The sequence below is a fragment of the Eptesicus fuscus genome, chromosome 12, assembly GCF_027574615.1.
Source record: "Eptesicus fuscus isolate TK198812 chromosome 12, DD_ASM_mEF_20220401, whole genome shotgun sequence".
NCBI classification, from domain to species: domain Eukaryota; kingdom Metazoa; phylum Chordata; class Mammalia; order Chiroptera; family Vespertilionidae; genus Eptesicus; species Eptesicus fuscus.
This window is the reverse complement of record NC_072484.1, coordinates 68617370-68643929: the sequence shown is the minus strand read 5'-3', so window position 1 is coordinate 68643929 and position 26560 is coordinate 68617370. Positions and strand designations below refer to the sequence as shown.

Sequence of the window (26560 nt, the reverse complement as noted above, 5' to 3'; positions counted from 1 at the left end):
GAGCAGAGTGATACATAGAATGGAGGCAGTTGTCCCTAAGGTGTTCTAATTATAGCGCCCTAAGAGCTGGCTCATGGGTCCTAAATACCATGGTCCCCATATCACCCTTGTTCCTTCCTCAGAGCCTGGTTGTTTAATCCTAGCCAGTAGCTATCCCATGCACTCATTTTTTGCTTAAGTTTTCCAGAACTGGCTTCTGTTATTTGCAACTAACGACTCCTGACTGATACAGAAATCAGAACAGGCAACGTGTCCTCCAGAGAATGTGGGTGTTAAAAATTATTGAGCTGTCATGAGGCAAGACACTCGAGGTCACTGCTCATGCTCTGGCTCAAGCACCAGCAGACCATGGGGTGCAACAGTCAAGGGCTACTTCCTGTGTTTCTTGATACGGTCTGACCACCGAGGAGGTGACTCTTCGAGAAGGGGGAGCTTTTGTCACAGTCCAATCTGAGGTGAGGAATGTCCAGGCTGTGGGATCGAATGTTTATTTCTAATTCCACAGAATAATGTAAAGGGACCATCAACAAAGCAAGCCCAGAATAATCTGAGCACAGAATGAAACGGAGAGCACTTCCATGGCCGCGGTGAAAGGATCTCATGACTGGGCAGTGGGGCTGAGATCTCCAAAACCAAAGTTGACAATGCATGTGCAGGTTGCCAAGGTCACAGCCCTGCTGCACTTCAGCGAAGCTGGGCGTCGACAGGAAGCGTGGGATAGTGACAAGTGGAATGGCTCTGTGAGAGGATACGGAGCAATCCAAAACACTGGGTAGAAGCAGTCCCCACCCTCCCCTACAGGAGAAAGCTCCCAAGGGCCTGCCTGCCCCGCCCCTCAAGGCTGCCTAACTGGAAGGTGGGAATCAGTTTTGGCCTAGAGGGTGAAAAATAGACTGAGTGAGTAGGAAAGAATCTTGGAGCCATGCAGAAGTACAGAAACTTGCTAATTGATACCATCAGAAATGTGGGGGATACTCGTGGGAATGGATTTTTGTGGTGCTTGAAGAAGGAGGGGGGAAAGGTAACGTTGGACCAGGCTGATCTTGACATGCAGCACGTACCAGGGGTTCTGCATTCTCCGTGCTCGGGCCAGGAGCTGGCTGGGTTCTAACAACTGATGGGTTGGCCAGTGCAAACTTGGACCAATCGCTGGCCCACATGAAATGGAATTTAAAGGCCCCAAATTCCTTGGCATCAGAGAGGAAAGGATTCAAATATTTCTGAAGCTGGGAGGCTGGACTGGATCTCATTGTGCCTCCTTCCTGCAAATACCTCTAACTATGGCCCTCAGTGAACCCAGAACACTTGACCCTTGCTTTGAGGACAGTCTAGGTCAAGGGTACTGGGTGGAGGGCTCCCAGATACCAGAGGGGAAAGAGTACAGAGGTGTGGAAGGGCAGGTGTTGATACCTGACCCTCAGAAATTAAGTGGGAATGGTCATTGTAGTATTCAGCAGGCTCTGAATGAGTCATGATCTCAGGCTAGAGGAGTCTAAAAAATGTAATCAGAACTGACCACTCAATTCTTACTTGATAGTATAACCAACAAAACAAAGCAAAACAAAACCGAAAAAGTAGTCTCTAAAGCAAAAACAAACACCCTGAGTTAAGTCACCATGACCGGTGGACAGCATCACCTAATACTAAGAGTTTGGTTGTTGATCTAAAGCCCTTTGAATGGAATATATGCTATTTGCCCTTGAGGAAGGACTGCTGTACTGCTGCTATGTGGATGTATGTGAACATTTTCTGCCTTCTCCAAAAGGACCTGTGGCCATTGACCAGGGTAACCAGGTGCTGAAGAAAGGCAAATACTAAAATCTTTCAGGGAACCTTGGATGAAGACTTGGAGCTGATATGTTCATATCCACTTCTTGGGCTGAAGAGTACTACTTACTGTAGGCTCACAATCATGTGAAAAATAATGTTTTGACCTTTTTCCATGTCACTGGAGGCCTAGTGGGATCCCAAAGCTGTCCTCTATCTCCAGTTTCTGAGTGATAGTTTGAAAAGATCCCCACTTGGCTCCCTGACCCATGGAGGCCAGTAGAATCTGATTGAGCCACTGTCCCAGAATAGACACTCAGCGGTGGTACCACATGTCTGAGGAGACCCTGGAGAGTGATGACCCCTATCAAAAACAGTTTCCCGTTTGACCAGCGCAAGATTGGATGGGTCTTGGAAAACTGACAGGGGGGTATTTTAATCAAGATACAATCCTAATTTTAGCTGCTGTACTAGGTATGTACTCCATATTACATCCCTGGAGCTATGGGCATCTCTTGTTTTAATTCTCTCTTCCAAGAAATAGAAACCACTGGAAGCCTTTTGCTGGAAAGGATTAACAGTTTTCCTTTACTGTTCACTCAGGGACACCTGAGTTCTCTCCCAGCTCTGCATCAGAAAGACTGATTCCCTGATTCCACTACAAGACATCCAACTGATCCACTGCATTGGTTAAATCACATCAATAGGGCCTAGAGAGCAAAGAGTGTTTCCTTATGTTAGAAACATTTATAAAACGTATTTAGGAAGAACATGTGCTGGGCAGCCACGAGTTGGGATGTAGTGGAAATGTACTATTTTTGCCCGTTAACAACTCTCCCCTTTATTTTGGACGGGGACTGTGATCAGAATGATCCAAGGAAAGAAGGTGATTGGAGGAGGGTCATTTGAATGACAGTGTCCTAAACAGAAGGTTCATGAGTCCTGTACTTCAGTCCCTAGAGCTCCCCTCGTTCCTGTATTTCCTGAGGTGTGGTCAGCCAGCCTTTCCTTTGATTGGGGGAGCTAAACCAATACTCTTCTATAGTAGGCTGAATGGTGGTCCCAAAGTTATGTCTACACTGTAATCTCAGAACCCCTCTTGTTACCTTGCTTGGGAAAAGGGTCTTTTGGCAGAAATGATTAAGTTAAGGATCTCCAGATGAGAACATCCTGTATTATCCAAGTGGGCCCTAAATACCGTCCTTATGAGAGAGGGGCATTGGGAGATTGGACACACACAGGCTGTGATGACAAAGGCAGCGTTTGGAGTGATGCAGCCACAAGCCAAGCAATGCCAGCAGCCACCAGAAGCCGGCAGAGGCAAGGAGAGAATTCTCCCGTAGAGCCTCCGGAGACAGTGTGGCCTGCTGACACCTTGATTTTTGGATTTCTGGCCTGCGAAATGGTGAAAGAATACCGTAATTCTATTGTTTTTAAGCCATCAAATTTGTGGTGACTTGTTATGCAGCCACAGGAAATGAATACATCTTCCAATAAATTCATTTTTTTCCTTAAGGTTTCTGTTGCTTGTATCCAAAGAACCCTAGTTGTAACCGTTGTTCATCGCTTCAATGACTGAGGCTAGTGAATTTCCCTCTTGGACCAAATTAGTTCCAGCTGGATTCCTGTCACTTGCAACCTGTGCCCAGTGTAAGACTGGAACCAGAGATGGGGATTCTGAGTCACTCCATGTTGTCACTCCGCCCTCCCCAATCACCCAGAAAACATGCCAGGCAGCCAGCTCCATACAGGCACAAACAGGTCCCTGGGCCCAGCCTCTTTATTTGCATAATGGCTACATTGATACATGGGAGTGGGAGGGAGCTGTTGCTTTTCTGCCAGGACCACACACAACCTCATGTTAGACTCAGGCCAGACGATTCTCTCCTGAGCTTTCCCCACACCAGCTTTAGGGACTTGTCTGTGGGGTCAGAAAGTCTGGAAGCTAGCTGGCTACTCGCTGTGTTTAGCAAGACCATGAAGGTGGTTGCATGCAGCCCACCTGGTCTCTGTGCCTTGACCTGGGCAGAGCTGGGCCTAGATGTCTCAAGGTGAACATGCAAGAGGTGTGTGTGTGTGTGTGTTTGTGTGTATGTGTGTGTGTGTGTGTGTGTGTGCGTGTGTGTGTGTGTGTGGTCAATTCATGAGCGGCCCCTTGGCTCGGTTCCAGTCTGCTCCAATCTGGAGACTGAAACCATCTACGTCTGGAAGCCTATGTACCAGGCCCTGTGCATGATATGAGGCCTTCACACATGCTATTCCCTCCGCTTGGGATACACTGCTTTCCTGGAGGCCCCCTCTCCCACCACTGACTAATTTCTATTGATCCCCATGTTAAACTGTCCACTTGCTCAGGAAAGTCTTTCTCTGACCTTCTCAGTCAATGGTCCCTGCTATATCATACACCCTTATAGTTCTTGTATTTAGTAGAGCTTATTATTATTTATTCATGTGATTATTGGATTAAAATCTGTCTCCCCACTAGTCTGTAAGCTTCAAGACACAGGGATATATATTTTGCTTGGCATTCAATCTGTTGAATCTAATAAGACGTCAATAAATCACAGCCCATGTGGGTAAAGTAAATCTGAGTGGTGGGGCTAACACAGGAGCGACTGTGTGTGGGGGCAGGGGGTACGGTGGGGAACCGGAGACTGCATGCCTCACCCAAAGGCATTCACATTTTAAAAATATACTGAAAATATTGTTCAGCTCAATGAAACGTGTCTGAGGCCACATGTGAGGCCCCAGCTTACGGCTTTCCCAGTGGATGTTTGTTGAATGAGCAAGTGAAGAACCTACAAGGAAATCATTGTAAAAGCCTCAAAAAAGCAAGGAGGGAGAGGGGACAGAACGGGAAGGACCTCCTCTTCAGGCCCGTCTACACCCTCTAGAGGGCAAGGTCTCCCTCGGGCTCTTTCTTTCCTCTTCCTCCTCCCTGCTTGACACACAGTAGCTGTACAAATCAGTTGATCCATTCAGCATTTACTAAATACCTACTGTGCACCAAGTCCAGGTTCAGCCGGACAGTGTCCCCCGTCCTGAAGCTCCGTGTGGTGGGACAGACAGAGCCACAGCCAGACAATGACAGTAGAGTGATGGATGTTCTAGCAACAGTGTGGGAAAGGGCTATGGGACCCTTGCCTCCCAACTTCTTTAGCAAGTAGAGAGGATTCAGTAGGTGAGTATACAAGAGATGCCCCCAGCAAGAATGAAGGACTGGAGCTGGCCAAAAGGGCAGGAGCCTCAAGCATTGGCCTGGCTGGTAATTCAAGATATGGCCGGAGGTCTGCAGGGTAGGCAGACAGGAACTGCCGTGGCCAGATTGGGGGATTCAGTGTGGGGGGACAGGTGTCCATGCACGGCAGCTCCTGGCCACCATTTCTGAGCCAGGCTGGCTAGAAATCAGTACCTCCCTGTTCCATTGGCTTTCATCTCCCTCTGGGCTGACTGTGACCATTTCACAGATGGACTGAAACCTGGAGATGGGGCAGGGACTTGCCCACTTCCCAAATCAGGTCCCAGTAGAACTAGATCTAGACTGCAGGCCTCAGGCCAGGGCCCCTTTTCTGTACCTCAAGCCAGCCCTGGGAGGAAGCTACAGATATTGCTTCACAAATCTTGCACATCAGCTAAGGAGGCAACTCCCTCTCCCTCCCAGGCCTCATCTTAGGGAGCTGAGTCCTTTTGGACGCTCCTGGAAAAGAACCACAAGTGAGGTCCAGGGCTCCTACATCTGAATCCCCTGTCTCATTCCTTTCCCTAGCTCTGACAGAGGGATCTAAGTAGATCAACTCTAGGGGTCCATAAACCTACTAAAACCCTACGCAAGCTTCGTGAGGGAAGACAGAGTGGAAGAAACACTGTTGGCAGACCAACAAGCATGGATTCCAAACTTGACCCTACCACTTCTAGTTGCGTGCCATTTGAGCAAGTCATTGCACCTCTCTGAGCCTTCGTTTTCTCATCTGTGAAATGGGGGTAATTCTCATCCTCCAACATAGGGCCATATGTGATCTAGCTAATAGCAGGTGGCAAGGAATTGTTAGCATCCTTCCGACTTTCTCCCTCTGGCTCATGCTGCTTCCCAGATGGCTTGGAGGTTTGTTTATAAAGGTCTCTGGGTCGCTCTTCAAGCTCACATCATCTGGGGTAACACTGTCCTTCCCTGAGCCTTTGGAGGAAGGGACCCAGCTTCTGGGGGTCAATTCTCAGGCCAGGATGAGTGACCCTGGGCGGTCATGCCACCATGAAGAACTTCAGCAGGGGACGGATCTCTGGTCTGTTGTAGCTGAGTGCAGGGGCGTGGGAAGGGAAACATGAGCCCTGGTTTTAATAAATCTTAGAGTTTGGAGGCTCACTGGGGGCCTGGGCCTCCAGGTCTGCAGACCTTCCCTCCTGGGAGGTCTCTCGGGATGTCTCCAGAGACCCCTCCGACACCCCATCGACACTGCTCAGCAAGTCTTCAAACTCCTGGTGGCCACTGTTGCGCACTGCGGCTTCCAGAGCCTTCTGGCGCCGGTAGAAGTGAGAGAACTTATTGAAGATGATGGTGATGGGGAGCGCTACCACCAGGATGCCCCCGAGGATGCAGCCCGAGGCTGCCAGCTTGCCGGCCACCGTCACGGGCACCACATCCCCATAGCCCACGGTGGTCATGCTCACTGTGCCCCACCACCAGCAGGCTGGGATGGTGTCAAAGCCCACGTCCTCCTCCTTCTCAGCTGTGTAGGCCACACCGGAGAACACTGACACACCCACGGCCAGATACAGCAGTAAGATCCCCACCTCACGGTAGCTGTGCTGGAAGAAAAGTAGGAAGCCGAGTCAGAGCTGGGTGGGCTTACAGACCTGGCATTGGGCAGATGGGGAAACTGAGGCCCGGAGAGTGGAAGGGGCAGATCCATAGTCACAGAGCAAGGTAGAGCTGGTGCCAGGACCTAGGTCCCTGACTCCAAACTAAGGTCTTTCAACTACAGTAATCAGCCATCCTCCCTGGGCCTGAACACAGGCCTTGATTTCCATGGTCCAAGGTGCCTGCTGAGCCACATTTGTTTCTTCTAATGTGGCAGCAGCCAGTGAATGAAAAGCCTGTGATTTTTCTACTGTTGCAGAATCAAGAGAGAGCCACAGTTTATATTCCACAGTGCAAAGGGTGGGTTCCATGTACTTTTTGACTGGCTGACCTCATTTCTGATTAAGTACAAAAATATTTTCTGCCTCTCAAGGAAGCTGAGAGGGTATATACTTTCCCTAGACCCCTCACAGAATGCACTTGCCTACGGGTGTGTGTATTTGCTCTGCCCCTGAGGCCAAGCCCTAGGGCAGTGGTTCTCAACCAGGGCAGTTCTGCCACCCCAGGCGATATGTGGCACTATCCGGAGACATTTTTGATCGTCACAACTGAGACAGGTGTGCTACCAGTATCTAGTGGGTAAGAGGCCAAGGATGCTGCTAAACACCCTACAATGCACAGGACAGCCCCCCACAACAAAGAGTTATCTGGCCCCAAATGTTAATAGAGGCTGAGAACTCCTAGCCTAGAGCAGGGCTTCCAAACTGTTTAAAAGGCAGAATCCAATTGAGGAGGTCGGGCGTAGGGCCAGGGATTCTGCAGTTCTAGCAAGCTTCCAGCTAATGAGAAAGCTGCTGGTGGTCAGGGGCCTCGCTGTGAGCAGCAAGGCTCGCGTCTGGAGTCTCACAGCTGTGTCCTGGACCCTGGAAGCCTCCATCAATACTCTTCTCCCTCCTCACAGAAAGAGCTGGTGGCATCGGGCGCTGGATCCCTGCATGGTGAAGGCAGGGCAGAGTTCTGGGATGGAGGGGTCATCTCTGGAGAGGTGCTGAGTTCAGGGTGTCTAGCTAATGGAATTCTCTATATCTGTCCACTGCCCCAGCATTCTGACCAGGTCGCCCTGCCTGCACCCAGCATGCTGGCTGCCCGGCCATGGGGGCATACAAAAGGCTTTACTAAGCTGTGGGTGGAAGGGATCAATCAGCATCTTCCAGGGATCTTTAGCAGGGTTCCGGGGGGATTTAGGAGAAAGAGCGTGAGGTACTGGAGTCAGGCACAGCTGGGTTCTTCTCTAGGCTCTGCCTACTCACGGAGGAACCTCTGACAAGTCCTGTCACCTCTTGGAGCCTCGGTTTCCACATCTGCAAAGTAGTGACAATAATACTTGCCCCTGCTTAAACCCCATTTCCCTTGGGATAAAGTCCGAAATCCTGAGCCAGAGGTCATGGCCCTTCAATACCCTCTTCAACCTTATCAACTGGCACCCCTCCCTCCATGTCCCTCTCCCATCATTCATCCTGTTCTCTCTTCAGGCCTCTGTCCAAGCTGTTCACATGCCCTCCTCCCCCCTCCCCCCAAGCCAGGCTAATTTCACCCCCTTAAGGGTAAGCTTCCCAGGGCAGTGATTCACCCCCAGTGCAGGGCCTGGCTCAAGGAGGGTGCTCAATTAATTGCAACCAGGCTTTAAAAAGCCAACCTCAGGTTTGTCATCTACGGGAAGGGAATAAATAAGAGCATCTTTCAGAGGAAGTTGTCCTGAGGATGAAATCGATAATGGATGTGAAAATGGCACAGAATTAGCACTCAGTATGAGCTCTGGGGCTGTACTAGACTTGTCTACTAAGCAAGAACCTATGATATCTGTGGCCCCTGATAACCTCAGAAGAACAGCTCAGTGGAGAAGCCAGTTAGCATCCTGCTTTGCATATCTTTGTGCTATGTATTATTTGATATTTGACAGATAGATCAAAAGTGACCTTTCTGTTTTTATTTTTATTTTTTGGAAAGGAAGACCAGCGCAGCCCTGCGTCAGTTTTCTCCCATGGGACATAGAGATAACCGGAAGGCTGGGAAGGTCAAATTGGACGTGAAATGTACACCCGCTATCTGGCCCTGTGCCTGGTATAAAGGCTGTGCTGCAGTTCACCGCGTGCCTGGACACAGCAGGCTGGTTCCGTGCATCTGCTAACCTGCCCCGTGGTGACACCTGCCTCCCCCTAGGCCCCCTACCCGGCCTCAGAGGCCCTACCTTGAGTGTGGCGCCCAGCGAGCGCAGCCCGGTGGAGTGGCGCGCCAACTTGAGCACGCGGAAGATGCGCATGAGGCGGAACACCTGCACCACTTTGCCCAGGTCGCCGAGATCCTCGCCGCCCGCACCTCCCTGGTCGCCGAGCGCCGCGCCAGCCATCAGCGTGAGATAGAAAGGCAGCACGGACACAATGTCGATTAGGTTGAGCGGGTGGCAGAAGAAGTTACGCGGGCTGGGCGCCAGCAGGAGGCGCGAAGACACCTCGAAGCTGAACCAGGCGATGCAGAAGTACTCCAGGCGCCTCAGCACCGGGTCGTCCCGCACGTCTTCCGCGCTGCGGCCCGCGGCCACCGCAGCCACGGCTGCGGCCGCCTCGCGGGCCTGGTACTCGGGCAGGCTGTGGATGCACATGGCGGCGATGGAGGCGAGCACCACGCCGATGGAGACGCAGCTGAAGAGCTTGCTGGGCAGCGAGTAGCCCGGATTCTCCATGGTGAGCCAGAGACGGCGGCGCAGGCGGCCGCAGCGCGCCGCGCCGTAGCGCGCCAGCTCGCGCTGCACGTCGGAGATCTCGCCGGGGCTCGGGTCCACGCTGCTCGGCGCGTCGCTGTCCTCGTCCCAGGCGCGCGGCCGCGCCACACGCCGCTCCTGGTAGCGCGCGCGGCAGCACGTGGCCAGCGCGCTCTCGCCCAGGCCCCAGTACTCGGCCTCCTGGCCAAAGGCGAAGACGCACAGCTCGTCGAGCACGTGCAGGTGGCCGGTGCGGTAGAAGTGCAGCAGCCCCAGGAAGAAGCCCGGGTGCCTGTCGAAGTAGAACTCCCGAGCGGCCGCGTCGTAGTCGTCGCACAGGCGCCGCGCCTGCTCCTCCGACGCCGCGGCCTGCAGGCGGCCCAGCCGCGTGCCCGGGAAGCGCGCCAGGGCGCGCGCGCTCAGCCGCCGCCGCACGCCGCCCACGTTCACGCTCAGCGCCTCGTCACTTCGCCGCCAGAGAACCGTGGCGCCCGGCCCTGGGGACTCGCTCACCATGGTTGTGGCGCTCTGCCCTGTGGACACAGGAGAAGCGCCCTTAGGCGGGAGGAGAGGAGGTCCTGGGGTCCCCGGACTTTCCTTACAGGAAGATCGTCAAATCCCCCGCCCCATTTACCACCCAGGGGTGTCGGATGCTCTCTGTGAAGTGTCTGGTATGCAGTAGGCGCTCGGTACGTATCAGATGCCCTCTGGACTGAAGAGTCAGGCTTGGGTTTGACGAGTCCTCACTCCCTGACCGGGGGGACTTTGGTCAAATCACTGAGCCTCCCCACCCTCGCTTCATTGGCATAAACAAACGCTGAATCTACTTTGGAGGCAGGTAGTCTGGCATCTGGGGGATGCTTATATAGGATGTCTCCCTTTCCCAGACAAAATTTTGAGTTTTGCATCCCAGAGGTCTACTGTGAGATCTTGGACACGCCACACTCAGAACCTAATTCCTGCTTAGCAAAATGGGGATGATGAGTGCTTACCACCGAGGGTTGTGGGGAGAATCAGTCTAGACCAGTCCGTTCTCAAAGTGTGTTCCCAGCTAGCAGAGTTGGCATCACCTGGAAATTTGTCAAAATGCGATTTCTCAGCCTGCTCTACACGGGCTGAGTCAGAAACTCTGTGGATGGGTGATTCTGACGCATGGTCAAGCTTGACAGCCATTGGCTTGGTACTATTTAAAGCATCTGTGGAGTGTGTCAGATTGAACTCTGGCTTTCTTGTGTGACTGTAGGCAAGTCATGTCACCTCTCTGAGCCTCTGTCAAGTGGAGATAAAAATGTCCGCCTCCAACTATGGTTAAAAGGTTAGCTGAACTAATGTCTTTATTGGGCGTGGCTCCCAGACGAGGTTTAATACATCATCCACCTGTTTCACTGTCTCCTGGAGTCAGGCAAAGTCTATCTCCACCCTAAATGCACCTGCTCTTCTCCAGGTCAGCTTCCTGCCCAATGCAGAAACTAGCTCCTTCCAGGGAAGGCTGGGGGATTGAGGTAGGTATAGAAGTGGTCGGCCTGCGTGGATATTCAGGAAATGTCAGTTTCCTGCCACGGCCCACTGTCTCTAAGCGCTGCTGGAACCGAGGGCCAGTGACTCACCTCCTGACCTCGGTAATGTCATCTGCACTGTGGGTTCGGTAATGCCTGCCTCCCGGGTGGACAGGGATTGAATGTGCATCAGGCAGCTGGCCCAGTGCCTGGCAAGGAGTGGGCAGGGTGTCCTTCACTTACCCTGGGCTCGGCGTTGAAGCGAGTTGAGGTTTTGTCCTTAGATCTGTTGTGTGGCCGAAGGCCAGTCTCCTCCAGTCAGGGCTTTAGCTCTCTTATCTATAGAATGAGGACAACAGCACTTCAGGTGAAGGGTTAGCGTGAGTATGTGTGCAAAACCCCTGGAACACAGTACGTGCTCTGGCATGTCTTTCTGGTCGGACCCGGGCTCCAATTCTAAGTCTGCCTCTTCCTGTTGACCTTGAGCAGACCCTTCTCTGAGCTTCAGCTGCCCCGTCCATAAAGTGGGGAACACCGTCCTTCCCAGGGGGAGCTGTGAGGATTACATGAGGCAAGGTGTTCAGCAGCAGCAGTCCTGGCACATAAATTGTGCACAATAAATACGTGTGCACTGCAGCTGCATCCCACCCCTCCGCCTGGACTTGTCATTAAAAAAAATGAGGTTTCTGCCTGGCCGGTATGACTCAGTGGTTGAGCCTCAACCTATGAACCAGGAGGTGAGGGTTCGATTCCCAGTCAGGGCACATGCTCAGTTGCAAGCTCGATCCCCCATGTGGGCCGTGCAGGAGGCAGGGGATCAATGATTCTCTCTAATCATTGATGTTTCTCTATCCCTCTCCCTTCCTCTCTGAAATCAATAAAAAAATGTATTTTTTTTAAAAAGGAAGTCCCTAATCCAGTTCCATCACCATGAGCTGCCCCTCTGTGGGCAAACGCCTTTCTCTTTCTGGAGCTCACCTTCCTGTTTATGAAATGGGACAATTAATTGAACAAACATTCCCCAGTAAGAATCTGGGTACCAGTCGGAAAGATTAGTGATGCGCTCAACAGCTAGTCCATGCACAGGTAAGGCTGGGAACTAGGTTTTGTGATTCTCAAGACTCTTCCCACACTTGTACTGGTCACTTCCCTGGGCTCCGTGTACTCTTTACTGGTTTGCATCCCTACCGCAAACCCTCCGGGGAGGTCTCCTAACCCCACCTGACAGATGGACCAACAGGACCAGCCTCAAAGCGGGGCCATCCCATACTGCTCCCTCCCTGGAGGGTCTCCTGGAGAGGGTGTGAGCACCGGGAACCGCAGCCCCCGCCTCCCAGTCGCGCAGCCCCCGCCCCTTCCCCGGACCACGCCCCTCCCCGAGGGCGGCCCCTTACCTGCCGCCCAGTGCGTCTGTCCCGGAGGGCGCCAAGGCCGGGGAGCCCCTGGCCGCCCCGGGCGGGTCTCTGCCTGGGTGGCCCCGCCGAGCCTCGCTGCTGTGGAGGTCCCGCTGCCCCCTCCTTCCCTGTCTTCCTCCGTCCCCCGCGGCTGAGGCCGCATCGATCGCTGCCGGGGGAAGGAGGGAGGCCGCGGGCGGCGGAGGCGGTGGTTTCTATTCCTGACTCGGTTCGGGGGTGTGAGGGTGTCTGGGGACCGGGCCCTACGGCTGGGACATCCTCCCAAGTCAGAGACCTGGGGAGGAGCAGTCATTTAGGGGCCGGGGTCCCTCCTAAAGAGCGACAGTAATGACAGCTCCCTAAACGAGGTGCCGGTCACTCTGCCTAAGGCGACTTAGCCAAGGTGTTGCTCATACAAACTTGACAGGGACAGGGTCTTATGCGCCCCCTTTTACAGAGGGGCCCCAGTCACCTGCTCAGGGCACTTAGCTGGGAGTTGTGGACTTGAGGTAAGAACTCACCTCCTCTGCACTGGGAGGCTGCCCGGGGGACCTGCGCTGGGAGGCTGCCCGGGGGACCTGCGCTGGGAGGCTGCCCGGGGGACCTGCGCTGGGAGTTGGAGGAAGAGGCCTCACCCCCGGGGAGCCCCAGGCCTGCGGAAGACCTGTTCTTCCCCTGCTGGCTGGGAAGCCCAGAACAGATCCTTTGCCCCTTGAAGTTCAGTCTCCTCACCTGCCCAGAGGTTCCCGCTTCCCACCTCCCAGTGGGTTGTGAGGGTAAGGGAGAACGCTGACCAAGAGTTTGTCAAGGTTGTGTCATCTGCCAGCATTTATTGAGCACCTACTGTATGCCTGGTTGGGGAGAGGGTGCTGGAGATTAGACCTGGATACAAGAAAGGATTCCTGCTTTACAAATATTAATTGTTTTTAATAATAATGACCAACATTTAACAAGCACTTACATTGGGCTAAGTATTCTATAGGTCTCTCTCATTTAAGCTGCAAATATATCTGTGGGGCAGACGCTATTGTTATTCCAACCTCACAGATAAGAAATGTAAGGCTCGCCCAGTCTGCGTGGCTCAGTGGTTGAGCGTCAGCCTATGAACCAGAAGGTCATAGTTCGATTCCGTGTCAGGGCACATGCCCTGGTTGTGGGCTCCATCCCCAGAAGGGGGTATGCAGGAGGCAGCCAATCAATGATTCTCTCTCATCATTGATGTTTTCATCTCTCTCCCCCTCTCCCTTCCTCTCTGAAATCAATAAAAAAATATGTTATTAAAAAATAATGTAAGGCTTGGAGAGGTGAAGCGACTTGCCCAAGGTCATTACCAACTTCTGAGTCCTCTAGAGCAGCACTGTTCAATAGATACAATGCAAGCCACCCATATAATTGAAAGTTTTCTGATAGCAATATTAAAAAGAAGGAAACAGGTGAAATTAGTCTTAATAATATTGTTAGGTCGCCGAAGGAGGAATGCACGAGGCCAGAGTGGTGAGGGATTATGAATTTATTCCATCATCTGCACACCAGGTGGCTGGGCCTGGATGGCTCCAGCACCCAGTGAGGGGAGTCAGCGGCTTTTAAAGGACTTTTGGCAGGATTTTTCTGGGCGGAGACCTCTTTGTGCATACCCGGAGGGGAGAGAATGGAATGTGGTCACCGCAAGTGAAAAGTGGTCTTCAGCAAAGGGAATGTCCATAGTGAAATGTCCTGAAAAGCCAGTTCCTGGGGGAAGGGTATCAACTCAACTGCTCCATCAAACCTAACAAATATATTTTACATAACCCAGTGTATCCAAAATACTATAATCTCAACATGGAATCAGTAAATAAATTATTAATGAGGTGTTGCATTTTCATTTTTGTACTAAGTCTTCAAAATCCAGTGATTAATTTTTCATTGCCGTGAAGTTACCACAAACTTAGCAACTTAAAACAATACACACTTATTATCTCACAGTTTCCATAGGTCAGAAGTCTGTGCACAGAATGGCTGGATTCTCTACCCAGGGCCTCACTGGTTGAAGTCAAGATATCAGCCAGGGCTATGGTTTTCATCTGGGGCTTGGGGTTCTCTCGAGCTCACAGACTACAGGCAGAATTCATTTCCTTGTGGTTGTAGGACTGAGGTCCCCTTTTCCTTCTGGCTGTCTGCTGGGGATCCCTCTCAGTTGATAGAGGCTACATGTGGTTTCTTCATATGTGGCCCCATAGGCAGTTCACAACATGGATGTTTGCTTTCTTCCAAGCAAACCAGAGTGCTGGCTTCCTCTTCTGTGACCAGCCAGAGAAAACGCTCTGCTTTTAAAGGGCTCACCAGCTTAGGCCAGGCCCACCCATGACAATCTCCCTATAACACACATTCACAGGTTCTACCTACACTCCAGGGACAAGGGTCACTGGCAATCATTTAGAACTCTGCCCACTACATCCACCTATAGTAAATCTCAATTGGACTAATCACATTTTACGTGCTCAGTAGCCACATGTGACTAGTGGCTACCATATTGGACAGTGCAGCTCTAGGCTTTATCACTTCAGTTCTTCCCTTATTATGCTTTGATTGGTTGAATGGATGACCGGACACTTAGCATATTAGGCTTTTATTAAATAGGATTCTATTTGTGCAAGTGATCCTGCTTATCCTGTTTATAGCAGTCACATCAAGTTTTCCTTTTGAAATCACTTATATACAAAAGTGAGTCCACTTAAGGAAAAGCATTAGATAAACAGGAGTACAGGCAGTACACCAAACGTCACGACGCTATTTTGCAGGCATGGCGAACATTGTGTAAGGGGGGATGTGAACAGACATGTTCCGGAAACTGCTGGAACATACACTCAGGGGCTGGGGAGGGGCCAGGACCCCACACAGAGAGGCCTATCGGAATTGGGCATTTTAGGTGGCAGAAACACGTACACAGAGATGTGAAGGTGGGTGTCGGGAAGGATGAGGAGCTCAGTGTGGTGGTGGTACGGAGAGGAGTCCTTTGAGGTCTGGCCATGGACCTTGATTCCCAGGAGGAAAAACCTGGTGGATGGCTGCAGGGGAAGTCACCATGGATCAGTGTTTATCAGGAGGTTGGAACTGCCACCGGTGGAGACAGTGCTGTCTGGGTGGCAGGTCCCAGGCCCCGTCATCAGCCCTTCCTGCAGAGAACCCCATCCTGAGGTTCAGAGCCACGGATCCTAAACCAGAATTAGCCTGAGGAGAGAGAAGGAAAGTGTTAACCGCTCCCATAATAGGACTCTGAGTTCTGGGCTTGATGGCCCATCCAGACCCCATCAGCCCAGGCCTGGTGGCCTCCGAAGGCAAGACTCTCCCCTCCCCCATCCTTCACAAGAGGAGCCTGAAGCTCAGAGCAGTTCAGGGTTGTGGTCCCGGGGACAAGTTCACCAAGAGAACCAAGGATCCCCAGTTCCTCCATCATCCTACCAGGACCCCTCGCACCCCATCCACTTCCCCACTGATGGCCACAGGGAGGCCCAGGCTCTGGGAAGGCATCCCATTAAGCGTGTTGAAGTGGATGGCATCTTAGAGCTGGGGCTCAGAGAGGGAAGAGCCTGCCTGGCACACAGGACGTACCTCTGACGGGGTCCCGGCAGTCCCGGCCGCAGGCACTGAGGCAGCACCGGCTGCTGCCCCTGCAGTCTGCGTCCTTGTGGCACAGGTGCTGAATGGGGCTGAGGCAGCGCAGTCGGTCCTCGGGGCAGGTGCCCTGCTTCACTGCAACACAGGGGCCTGGGTGAGCCTGCCCGAGCCTCGGCCCTGGGGCTTGGGGCTTGGAGCTTGGGGCTTGGGCGGTCAGCAAGGTGGAGAGGGACACTTACCGGTGACCCTACGGACACACTGGCGGAAGCAACTTTTGTGGCAGCATTTCATCTTTGAGGGACACTGGCTGTCGTCCACGCACTGGTCAGGCACCGATAGGAGGCAGGGCCCATCGTCCGGTGGACATCCCCCATGTCTCTCTGGAAGAGACCCCCCCCAGATATTGCGGCTGGAGGCAGACCAGAGTTCTGGAATCAGGGCTGACCCGGGACTCACCAGCTCTGAATTCCCCTCCCTTTAGTTCTTGCCTGTCCTTTGGCAAGTTATTATTTGTTTGTTTGTTTTTTATGGACTTGCTTTTATTTATTTATTTTTATTTAGCTCTTTCATAGAGGTATAATCGACATACAACGTTATGTTAGCTTCAGATGTACAAGGCAATGATTCAGTATTTGTATATATTAGAAAATGGTCACCACGATAGGTCTAGTTAACATGTGTCAGCATGCATTGTTAAAATTTTGTTCCTTATGATGAAAACTTTTAAGATCTACTTTCTTAACAACTTTGAAAGATGCAATACAGGGTCATTAACTATAGATGCCATACTGCACATGACATCCCCGTGACTTACTTGTTTTATAACTGGAAGCTTGTGCCTTTGAATCCCCTTCACCCATTTCGCTCACCCTCCACCCCTCCACTCCTGGCAACCACTGGTCTGTTCTCTGTATCTACGAGCTTGGTTTTCTTGGTTTTGTTTTGTGTTTTAGATTTCACATATAAGTTTTAGATTCCACGGCATTTGTCTTTCTCTGTCAATTTCACTCAGCATAATGCCCTCACGGTCCATCCACGTCACAAATGGCTGGCAGCTTTCTAAAAATGTGTACTCCAAGCCTCAGTTTTCTGTTTATGAAATGGGAAGCTGGACTCCCTCCCTCTGGGCAGGTTTGAGACTGTTTGGCTGGGGCGGGGTGGGAATGCAGTTCAAAATCTCCACCTGCGCTAACCAGGCCGCGCCTGGCCGGGCCCCGGTCTCTCCGGCCTCATCCTCTTCACTCTTGTTTTCTTTTTTTTTTTAAATATATTTTATTGATTTTTTTACAGAGAGGAAGGGAGAGGGAGAGAGAGTTAGAAACATTGATGAGAGAGAAACATCAATCAGCTGCCTCCTGCACACCCCCTACTGGGGATATGCCCGCAACCAAGGTACATGCCCTTGACTGGAATCGAACCTGGGACCCTTGAGTCCGCAGGCTGATGCTCTATCCACTGAGCCAAACCGGTTAGGGCATCCTCTTCACTCTTGTGGCTCCTGATCCACTCCAGTCCTCTGCTCTTTGCAGGGGCTCGCGTTGGCCATGCCCTCGCCTGCTGCTCTGTCCTCCACCCATTCATCAGGTCTCAGCTGAAACACCACGTCCTCAGGAGACCCTGCCTCCCTGACCCTAGATTAACTCTGTCAGCCCACACACTCCCAGAGGCTCCTCCTTCAGTTGGTGATTCTGTCTCTATTTGTCTGACTCTCTCACTTGCCCAGCAGCTATGACAATAGACGCCCCTGCCCGCTTTGCTCACCATTAGGCTGACGCACAGCCCTTGACTCAAAACACGAGGGGCTCGGTGACTATTGAACGAAAGGTTTTGAAGGGAGGCCCAGCATCGCAGGTGCGTCAGGTGTTGGCAGCCTGGTACATTGTCACACAGCCACCACCGGCCACATCGGCCCTGTGCCCGTCACTGCTGCCAGCGGCATTGTTCCAGGGATCTGTGTCAGCTTGTTCGTTCAGGCAGTCCTCTGAACTGTTCTAGAATGTTTTGCCCTGGAGCTTACCTGGCCACTTTTCTTGTTAGGATTTTGGGCCATTTCCAGATTTCATGCAAAAGGCTCACATCAATAGCTTCCTCCATGTATTGTAGAGGGAGAAAGCAAGGCAGGAAAGGAGCAGTGATTGCCTAGACCCACCCAGACTCTGAGTCCTCATCTCCCAGGGCAATGCTCCTTCTGTCCTGCCCACCGCTCTGCTCTGGCCGCTGCTGGGCCCGGGGCCAGGAGCTGGTCCCTGGCCTTCTAGCACCTGAGAAAAGGGTCAAGAGCCACCAGAGGCAGTGGATCCAGTGCTGTGACTTTTCCTGGTGTCCACCTTCCTCCTCCAGGCCTGACTGGGTGCTGGCTGCACACATAGTAGGCACCTTGCTCACACAGTAAGCGTTCAAAGTCAACTTCAGTTGAGTAATTGGGTTGGCTTAAATGGAATTGCCATTTCCTGCTGGAGAAAGAGCAGCTTAGTTTGTGGGGGACCCCCTACCTTGAGTAGCCTCTCCTCAGGCTGGAGCTGGGAGGGGCCTTGGGAGGCTCTCTGGGGTCCAGCCCTGATCAGAGGGGTTCAGGCCACAAGGAGCTGGGCCAAACCGAGCTGCCTGAACTGGGTGGAGTGGGGTGGGTCAGGTCTTAGAGTCACAGAGAGCTTCTGGGGGGAGGGCCAGCACCTAAGCCTTGAGGAAAGACAGACAGACAGGAAGGGAGGTGAGAACTGGCATTTCAAGTGGGGAGAACTGTGCCAGCAGCAGGGGAGGTGGGAATAAGAACCTGGAGGGACAGTGTGAGAGGGTCTGGTGGGTTACGCTCAAGTCTTCATCTGCCTTCCTAACCTTCCCTCCCGATCCAGGTTCCCCGCCCACAGACGTGTACACAGAGACATGGTCATGTACACACACTGACAGCCACACAGTACTGTCTTCTGGATATGCTCACTCCAAGATTGAGAGTCCTACCCAATCACAGTTAAATATACATATTTATGCACACAGACATAGGTACACATACATAGTCAACTATGCAAATACACTTAGATATACTGCATAAGCTATGGGCTTAACCATATGGAATGGGCTATGGGCTTAACCATATGGAATGTTGATATTCAACTTTTTTGATCTATAAAAATAGCAACTTCATATGGTCTGACCTATTCATATATATGTGTGTATATGTCCTATATAAGTTATATATATAAGATAATTATCTATAGTAATAAAAGTGTAGTATGCTAATTAGACCGGACAGCTGAACAATCTCCCAAACATCATTCTGAACATCCTTCCGGATGAAGCCACAGCAGTGGGGCTGAGGCAGAGGCAGTTAGGGGCAATCAGGCAGGCAGGGGAGCAGTTAGGGGCGATCAGGCAGGCAGGTGAGTGGTTAGGGGCAATCAGGCAGGCAGGTGAGTGGTTAGGGGCAATAAGGAAGGCAGGCAGAGTGGTTAGGGGCAATCAGGCAGGCAGGTGAGTGGTTAGAGGTGAGCAGGCAGGCAGGCAAGTGATTAGGATCGATCAGGCAGGCAGGCAGAGTGGTTAGGGGCAATTAGGCAGGCAGGCAGGCAGGCCAGTGGTAAGGAGCCAGCGGTCCCAGATTGCAAGAGGGTGCAGGCCAGGCTGAGGTACACCCCCCCAACAATGCATGAATTTCATGCACCGGGCCTCAAGTATATGTATAAACACAGTCATGTAAACAAATACAGGGTATTCCAAAAAATGTATACGCACTTTGAATAATTATAAAGGCAGTGTTTATTAAAATACATTTCATGTTCAAAATGTAATAGAGTCCAGCCGGTGTGACTCAGTGGTTGAGCACCAACATATGAACCAGGAGGTCACAGTCAGGGCATATGCCTGGGTTGGGGCTCGATCCCTAGTAGGGGACATGCAGGAGGCAGCCAATCAATGATTCTCTCTCATCATTGATGTTTCTATCTCTCTCTCCTTCTCCCTTCCTCTCTGAAATCAATAGAAATATACTAATTTTTTAAAAGTAATAGAATCTACAGACATTGTGTGTATATATTTTTGGGGACACCCTGTATATGTCCATATGAATAAATATACAGGCATACTGCCATATATACATGTCTATACACATAAATACAGGGGAGGGAAAAGTAGATTTACAGTTGTTCTTATAGAAAATAATACAATAATTAATAAATAATAATATAATAAACTCTGTTTTGTGTACTCACAAATGCAAACTGACTTTTGCCCACCCCATACATATACACAGAAATTACACATACACCCAGATATGCAGTCATGTATATGTAAACATGTAGCATGGGTGTAAGCAGAGACATGAACATACACACACAGTCATGTGCACAACCACATGCATAGAGCTACAGACACAGGTCTCTTCGGAATACAATATGACCGTTGAAAACACTTGTTAGACACTCTCTGTCAGGGACTGTGCCTGGCCCTCTATGTCAGACACCCAGACATATTTGAGTGTGTGTGGAGGGAATCTGATAAACAGAGGTGACTGCGCTTCCATGGAAAATAAACCAAGTCATCCCTTCCCTCAACTCTGCTGCTCTCCTCCACTGTCTGAAATTCCAGAGAGCCAGGCAGAGGTCTCAGGGGGAAAACCCGGGAACACGCAGATGCGATGAACTGGAGGCGACCAGCATGTGTTATTCCATTTACTCCTGAGAGAGAGGGATGAGACCCCATTTTACAAGGAGTAGGTTTGGGAGGCGAGTCTTCCCGATTACAAAGACCCGCCCTCAGCAGCCACCTTTGACACTGACTCAGAGGCAGTCTTTATCCTTGGGCAAGTGGTTTCCCACTGAGCGTCGGTTTCCTCATCTGCAAAATGGGCATAGAAATAGTTGTGACCTCACAGCCTTGCAGGGAGGAGGAATGTGGTGATGGCATGTGACTCACAGCCAGCATGGGGTCTGGCCTTGGAACTTGCCAGCACCCTTCCCTCCTCAGCCCGGGAGTTCTGAGCACTCTCCTCCCCAAACCAGCTCATCCCCAGGGAGAGAGCCCTGCCTCTGAGGAAGGCATGAGTTAGGCTAGAGGGGCCCTGGCAGGTGTGGCTTAGTTGGTTGAGCATTGTCCCATGCACTGAAAAGTCACCAGTTTGATTCCTGGTCAGGGCACATGCCCAGGTTGGGGGTTCAATCCTCAATTGGGGTGTATACAGGAGGCAACCAATCGATGTTTCTCTCACATCCATGTTTCTATCTATCTATCATCTATCTATCTATCTATCTATCTATCTATCTATCTATTATCTATCTATCTATCTATCTATCTATCTATCTATCTATCTCTATCTCTCTCCCTCTTCCTTTCTCTCTCTAAGACAGCAGTCGCAACCGGTGGTCCACGAGGTCCGAAAGGTTGGCGACCGCTGCTCTAAGAAATCAGTAATAACATTTTTTTTTTCAGTTAGGCTAGAGGTGGCACAGAGGATGCAGGGAACTGCTCCCCAGGGCCCTGTGGAGGAGGGGACCTGTCCCCTTTACTGTCCCCTTCCCAAGGCAGGGCCAGGGCTGCACAGGGGTATGTAGGTCAGAGTGTTCCAGCCCAGAAGGGATGGAAGTGGAGGCCTCGCCCAGGTGAGGAGGCACCTGTCTAGCTACTCCAGCAGCCTGGCCTCCCCTCCCTGGTGACAGGTCAGCCCAGCCTTTTGCGGGGGAGGCGGGGAGAAAAGAAGAAGGGCTAGAGCTTCCTCCCAACGGATCCAGATCTAAAAAAAGCCACATCCCTACTCAATTCAGGAGTCCCTTCCACAGATGGGGCTGGGGGACGGAGAGGGCCTGAGAAAGACAGAAACCAGACCAGGCATGGCCTGTTGGCCACAGAGGACCACAGGAAGGGTCATCTCCCTGCCATGTGGACCCACAGACCCATACACCTCCATGGAGACCACCAGGGCAGAGGGTACAAACAGATTTGTCCCCTGACCCACAGAGGCACAAAAATACACATGTACACGGAGATGGGCATGCGTGCAGCCAGGACCCCACACTCAGCTGTGTATCAGGCATGGACACGCACAGAGAAACTGGCAGGAAGATGTTTACAGACATAGACATGGACATGCTGACGGGCACAAACAAAACATGCCCACTGAGAAGTAGACATCCACAGCACAGACACACACAGACACACACTGAGTTACCTGCCTCCCCCAGCCCTTAAGCTCCCCAGAGAGGCAGAAACCACCTGGTACCTGGAGGAAAGGAACCCACGCTCACTCACCTCCCTTCCTCCTGCCCGAGACAGCAGGCAGCTGGCTCCCCAAAGCCAGGAGGGCCACCAGGAGGAGGAGGTTCCAGGCCCTCATATTTCTGCTGCGGCACCTAATAAGGTCAGGGCCCAGGGGCCCCTAAATTAACACCTGCGGCCCCAGGGAGGCCACGGCAGCTAAGGGAAGGAAGCCGAGGGGGTGGATGGAGTGGCTGCTGGTGGCTGCCTCCTCCTGGCCCCACCCCCTGCCTGAGAGCCTCAATGCAAGGGTGCTTTTGCAAGAATGGATGATGGGTGGGGGCAGGACCTGGGTGTTGGGGCTAGGATCCAGGCCTGCCTGTATTGCTGGCTTGGGCTGTGATCTTGAGCAAGTCTTGCCCCTCGTTAGGCCTCATTGCTATCTCCTAAGCTCTCGGGAATCAGGGCCTATAGTCTACGATCTGATGCTACTTTTTGAATTCTAGCATCCCCTTGGAGGCTTTATCTAGAACAGTGGTTCTCAACCTTTGTAATGCCGCGACCCTTTAATACAGTTCCTCATGGTGTGGTGACCCCCAACCATAAAACTATTTTCATTGCTACTTCATAACTGTAATTTATTAAAGGGTCGCGGCATTACAAAGGTTGAGAACCACTGATCTAGAAGGAGAATTTTATGAGGCTGTTTCTTCCCTGATTTTGAAATACACCTGTATTTTAAAGAAATGCTTTTTCAATTCAGATTATTTTCCAGACATTTTCCTGGGTGATGAAGTGTCCTCCAATATCTTCATTTCTAATAGCAGCATGGTGTTTTGCAAGATGATATGCCAAAACATATATAATCAGTTCCCTTTCGTGGAACATACAAGTTTCCTTTTTTTTTCTTTTTTCTTCATTCTCATAAGTAAAGCTGTGACAACAATCTTTGTACATACATTTTGAGTTAGATTTCTGACTATTTTCGTGGGGGTAAGTTTGTCAAATTAGAAATGCAAGGTCAGTCAAACTTCCAGTTAAAAATAAATAGGACCTGGGTCTGTAAGGTACAACATGATTCCTATAGTTAATAATAGTGTATGGAATATTTGCACGTTGCTATGAGAGTAGACCTTAAAAGATCTCATCACCGAAAAAAATTGTGTTTATGTGTGGTGACGGAAGTTAGCTAGATTTACTGTGGAGAACATTTTGCAATATATACAAATACTGAATCATTATGTTGTACACCTGGAACTCCTATAATCTTATATGTCAATTATACCTCAATAAGAAAAGAACCAAACCCCAGAAACAACCAGGCAAACAAACAAAAATGCAACATCAAAGGGCGGGACAGTGTTTCAGGCTTTGAATATCCTGAAACTGCATTTCAGAAAACCCACACCTGAAGTAAATGAAAAAGTATGGTGATAACCAAAGGGAAAGGGGAGAGGGGAGGGAGGAGAGAGTAAAGAGGGGATAAGTGGTGATGGAAAGAGACTTGACTTGGAGTGGTGAATACAACACAATATACAGATGATGTTTTATAGAATTTAAAAAATAAACATTTTTATTTCAGAGAGGAAGGGAGATAGAAATATCAATGATGAGAAGATCATTGATTGGCTGCCTCCTGCACCCCTTCCCCCCAGGGGGTCAGCCCACAACCCCGGGCATGTGCCCTGACTGGGAATCCAACCGTGACCTCCCAGCTCATAGGTCAACACTCATCAACTGAGCCACGCCAGGCGGGCGTATTATGGAATTGTACACCTGAAGAAAAATAAATAAATAAATTTGATTTTTAAAGAAGAGAGGAAGTGAAGTGGTGTGTGAAAACCTCCACCAGCTCTGTAGGAGACACTTCCTGTGTTTGTCTGCCCAGCATCCCTTCCTTTGGTGGAGTCATTAGGCCCCACCTCCTGTAATGTTGCTTGGCTGTCAATCACCAGACACTTCCCCTGTCACAGGGGAGGGTGTCTGACCCAGGTTGGAGCCACTGAACTCTTCCATAACCTCTAGCCAGTCCACTCCTCCATTAAAATCCTGAACAGAGAAGGCAGTGGTCTAGAGAATGGTCTAAAATTCAGTTGCTGTTACTTGCAACCAAAGATCCTTAACAGATCTGCTCACCAAATACAGGCTGTTACCAAAGAGGGAGGCAGCGGAGCTGGAGCGGAGTGGAGCTGGCAGGCACCATGCTGTCCCCGGGAGGAGCGGGTGCTGCGGTACCTGGTGGAAGTGGAGGAGCTCGCCGCGAAGGTGCTGGAGGACGAGGGGCAGGTAGACCACTGTGGACCTGGACACCGAAAGGAAACAGAACTGAGAGGGCCCTGCAGAAGGACCTCAGCCTCTCTGAAGATGTGATGTTTGCTTCGGGAACATGCTTATCAACATGCTTCACCCGCAGACAAGGGAATGATTGAGAAAGATCAGGATCATCTGGATAAAGAAATAGAGAAACTCTGGAAACAACTTCGCGTGAAGGTAAACCGCCTCTTTGAGTCCCTAGGCAAACCGGAGCTGAAGGGTTTTAACCTGAACCCCCTCAACCAGATTGGGCTAGACGCTCTCAAGGTCATCTTGAAAGGATGAAATTCAATAAGCAAGAGAGGGGACCTAAGACCAGCATGCCCTCTGGAGTCAGTGGGACCCAGAACTCTCCGACCTCAAAACCTGCAAGGACAGGATCTACCCTGCGAGGGAACTGACGGGACAGGCATCAGGGATCTGGCCTCGGCTCCTGCATGCAGCTTCTTTATCTCTAGCATTTGACTGCTCCATGCTGGCAGGAGGGAGGTGAACGGGGTCCTAATACATGGTGATGGGAGAAGATTTGACTTTGGGCGGTGGGCACACAGTGCAATACATAGATCTTGTAACATGGAAACCCACACCTGAAACCTGTATGATCATATTAACCAATAGCACCCCAATGAATTAAACAAACAAACAAACAAACAAATAGGCGGGCCCTGGGCAGGGAAGAAGGGAGAGGGGAAGAGTGGGAGTGTCATTCCAGCACTCCTCTCAGAAAGGGAGACAGACATCTTCAAGCAATGTGTGTAGCAGAACTGGAATAAACCGGGAGGCTCACAGGTGGCTTCTGAATGAAGGACAGGATCTTGGTGCTTCGTGCTTCACCACAACTGCCGGTGGTCTTAATCCAGCATCTCGAAGGGTTCAGGAATCTGGAGAAGCGCTGTGTGTAAATTAAATAAGAGTCCAGAGACGAAACATAATTTTGGAAGGCATTGTGGGTGCCAGAGGAGCTTGGCTAAAGAAACCAAGTTCTCCTTGTCTCAGGACCCCTTGCTTTTTATTAACACAAATTGTCCTAAGGCAAGGTAGATATACACTTCGAAGGCCAGGGTTTGGTACACAGAATCCATTGTCATATTGAGAACATTTCCTACAGCTGTTCAGGTGTTTGGCCAGCAGGAGACAATAACATGTAGATTAAGATGCCCTCATCTGTCTGGCAGCAAGCAACCATTCATGCATCCCTTTCAGGTTTGGGGAAATGCCCTCAGCCATCTCCAGATGATTCAGCCCTGCTGACATGCTGGAATTGGCTTCCGGCACACAACCGTCTGTGGAACAGGCAGACCATGTCTCCCCACTGGTTCCATTTGGCCCGTGTTGCCTGCTTGCTCCCAGATGAGCCACAGCAGGTGCTGCTCATCAGCCTCCGGCAGCGATTCTTCCTGGGGAAGGCCTTGCGGAGTCCTGCACCAGGGACGCGTGGGAGACTGCCTCCTACCATGCTTTGTGCACTCAGGAGGCCCCTCTACCACCTCTGGAAGCAGGGCCAGGGCAATTTGGTGTCTTTCCTGTTCATTGAGGGCTCAATAAATGTTGCCTTAAGACAAAGAAAGAATGAGAGAAAATTTTTGCCAATGCAAAACAGTCTCATTTTAATTTGGCTTTCTCTGAATCTGGGTGAGGGGGAGCATTTCTTCATATACTGATACAGACCACTTGTACTTCTTCTTTTGCCTGGTTCTGTACTTTGCCCATTTTTATTGGGGAACCTTTATTTTTGTTATAGAATTTTAAGAGCTGTTTATACATTAAGGATACTACTGACTTGTCATGCACAAGGAGCAGTATGGGACGGTGGTTAGCAGATGTAAGCTGAAGTCAGGCAGCTTTGAATACAAGGGCCCCCAGTTCGAGCTCTGTGATTTTGAACAAGTTACTTAACTTTTCTAAACATGTTTGCTCTTCTATAAAATAAAAATAATAAGATAGAAATGATATTTATTTTATAGGATGGTTTTGAGAATTGAATGAGATGAGCTTGATAAATGTTTAATTCTATCCTCTTCTTTTCCTTTGTACCAATGTTTTCAGTTTTGGGGTAGTTAGCTCAGTCTTTTCATTTGTATTTTCTCCCTTTGTTTTTATGCTGTAGAGTCATTTTTACTCCAATGCCAGATAATTATTCACTATACTTATAATTCTTTTGTGATTTTTAAAAATATATATTTTATTGATTTTTTTACAGAGAGGAAGGGAGAGGGAGAGAGAGTTTGAAACATCGATGAGAGAGAAACATCAATCAGCT

General features: G+C 50.7%; 2 protein-coding genes and 1 pseudogene across 2 annotated transcripts; 1 reads left to right on the top strand and 2 right to left on the bottom strand.

Annotated features, from left to right (window-relative positions):
• Nucleotides 1-6099: 6099 nt before the first annotated feature.
• On the bottom strand, nucleotides 6100-9851 carry KCNS1 (potassium voltage-gated channel modifier subfamily S member 1). Its single transcript, XM_028137509.2, has 2 exons — nucleotides 8811-9851; nucleotides 6100-6570 (listed from the first exon to the last, which is right to left on the bottom strand). Exons 1-2 carry the CDS (start codon nucleotides 9834-9836, stop codon nucleotides 6100-6102), a joined length of 1497 nt encoding a protein of 498 aa, XP_027993310.2. The 5' UTR covers nucleotides 9837-9851.
• A 4948-nt stretch (nucleotides 9852-14799) lies between these two features.
• WFDC5 (WAP four-disulfide core domain 5) lies at nucleotides 14800-22241 on the bottom strand. The gene is made up of 4 exons (XM_028137652.2): nucleotides 22042-22241; nucleotides 16044-16184; nucleotides 15799-15939; nucleotides 14800-15417 (listed from the first exon to the last, which is right to left on the bottom strand). Exons 1-4 carry the CDS (start codon nucleotides 22124-22126, stop codon nucleotides 15413-15415), a joined length of 372 nt encoding a protein of 123 aa, XP_027993453.1. The 5' UTR covers nucleotides 22127-22241; the 3' UTR covers nucleotides 14800-15412.
• On the top strand, nucleotides 22233-24585 carry LOC129150836 (p53 and DNA damage-regulated protein 1-like; annotated as a pseudogene).
• The last annotated feature ends 1975 nt before the right edge of the window (nucleotides 24586-26560 follow it).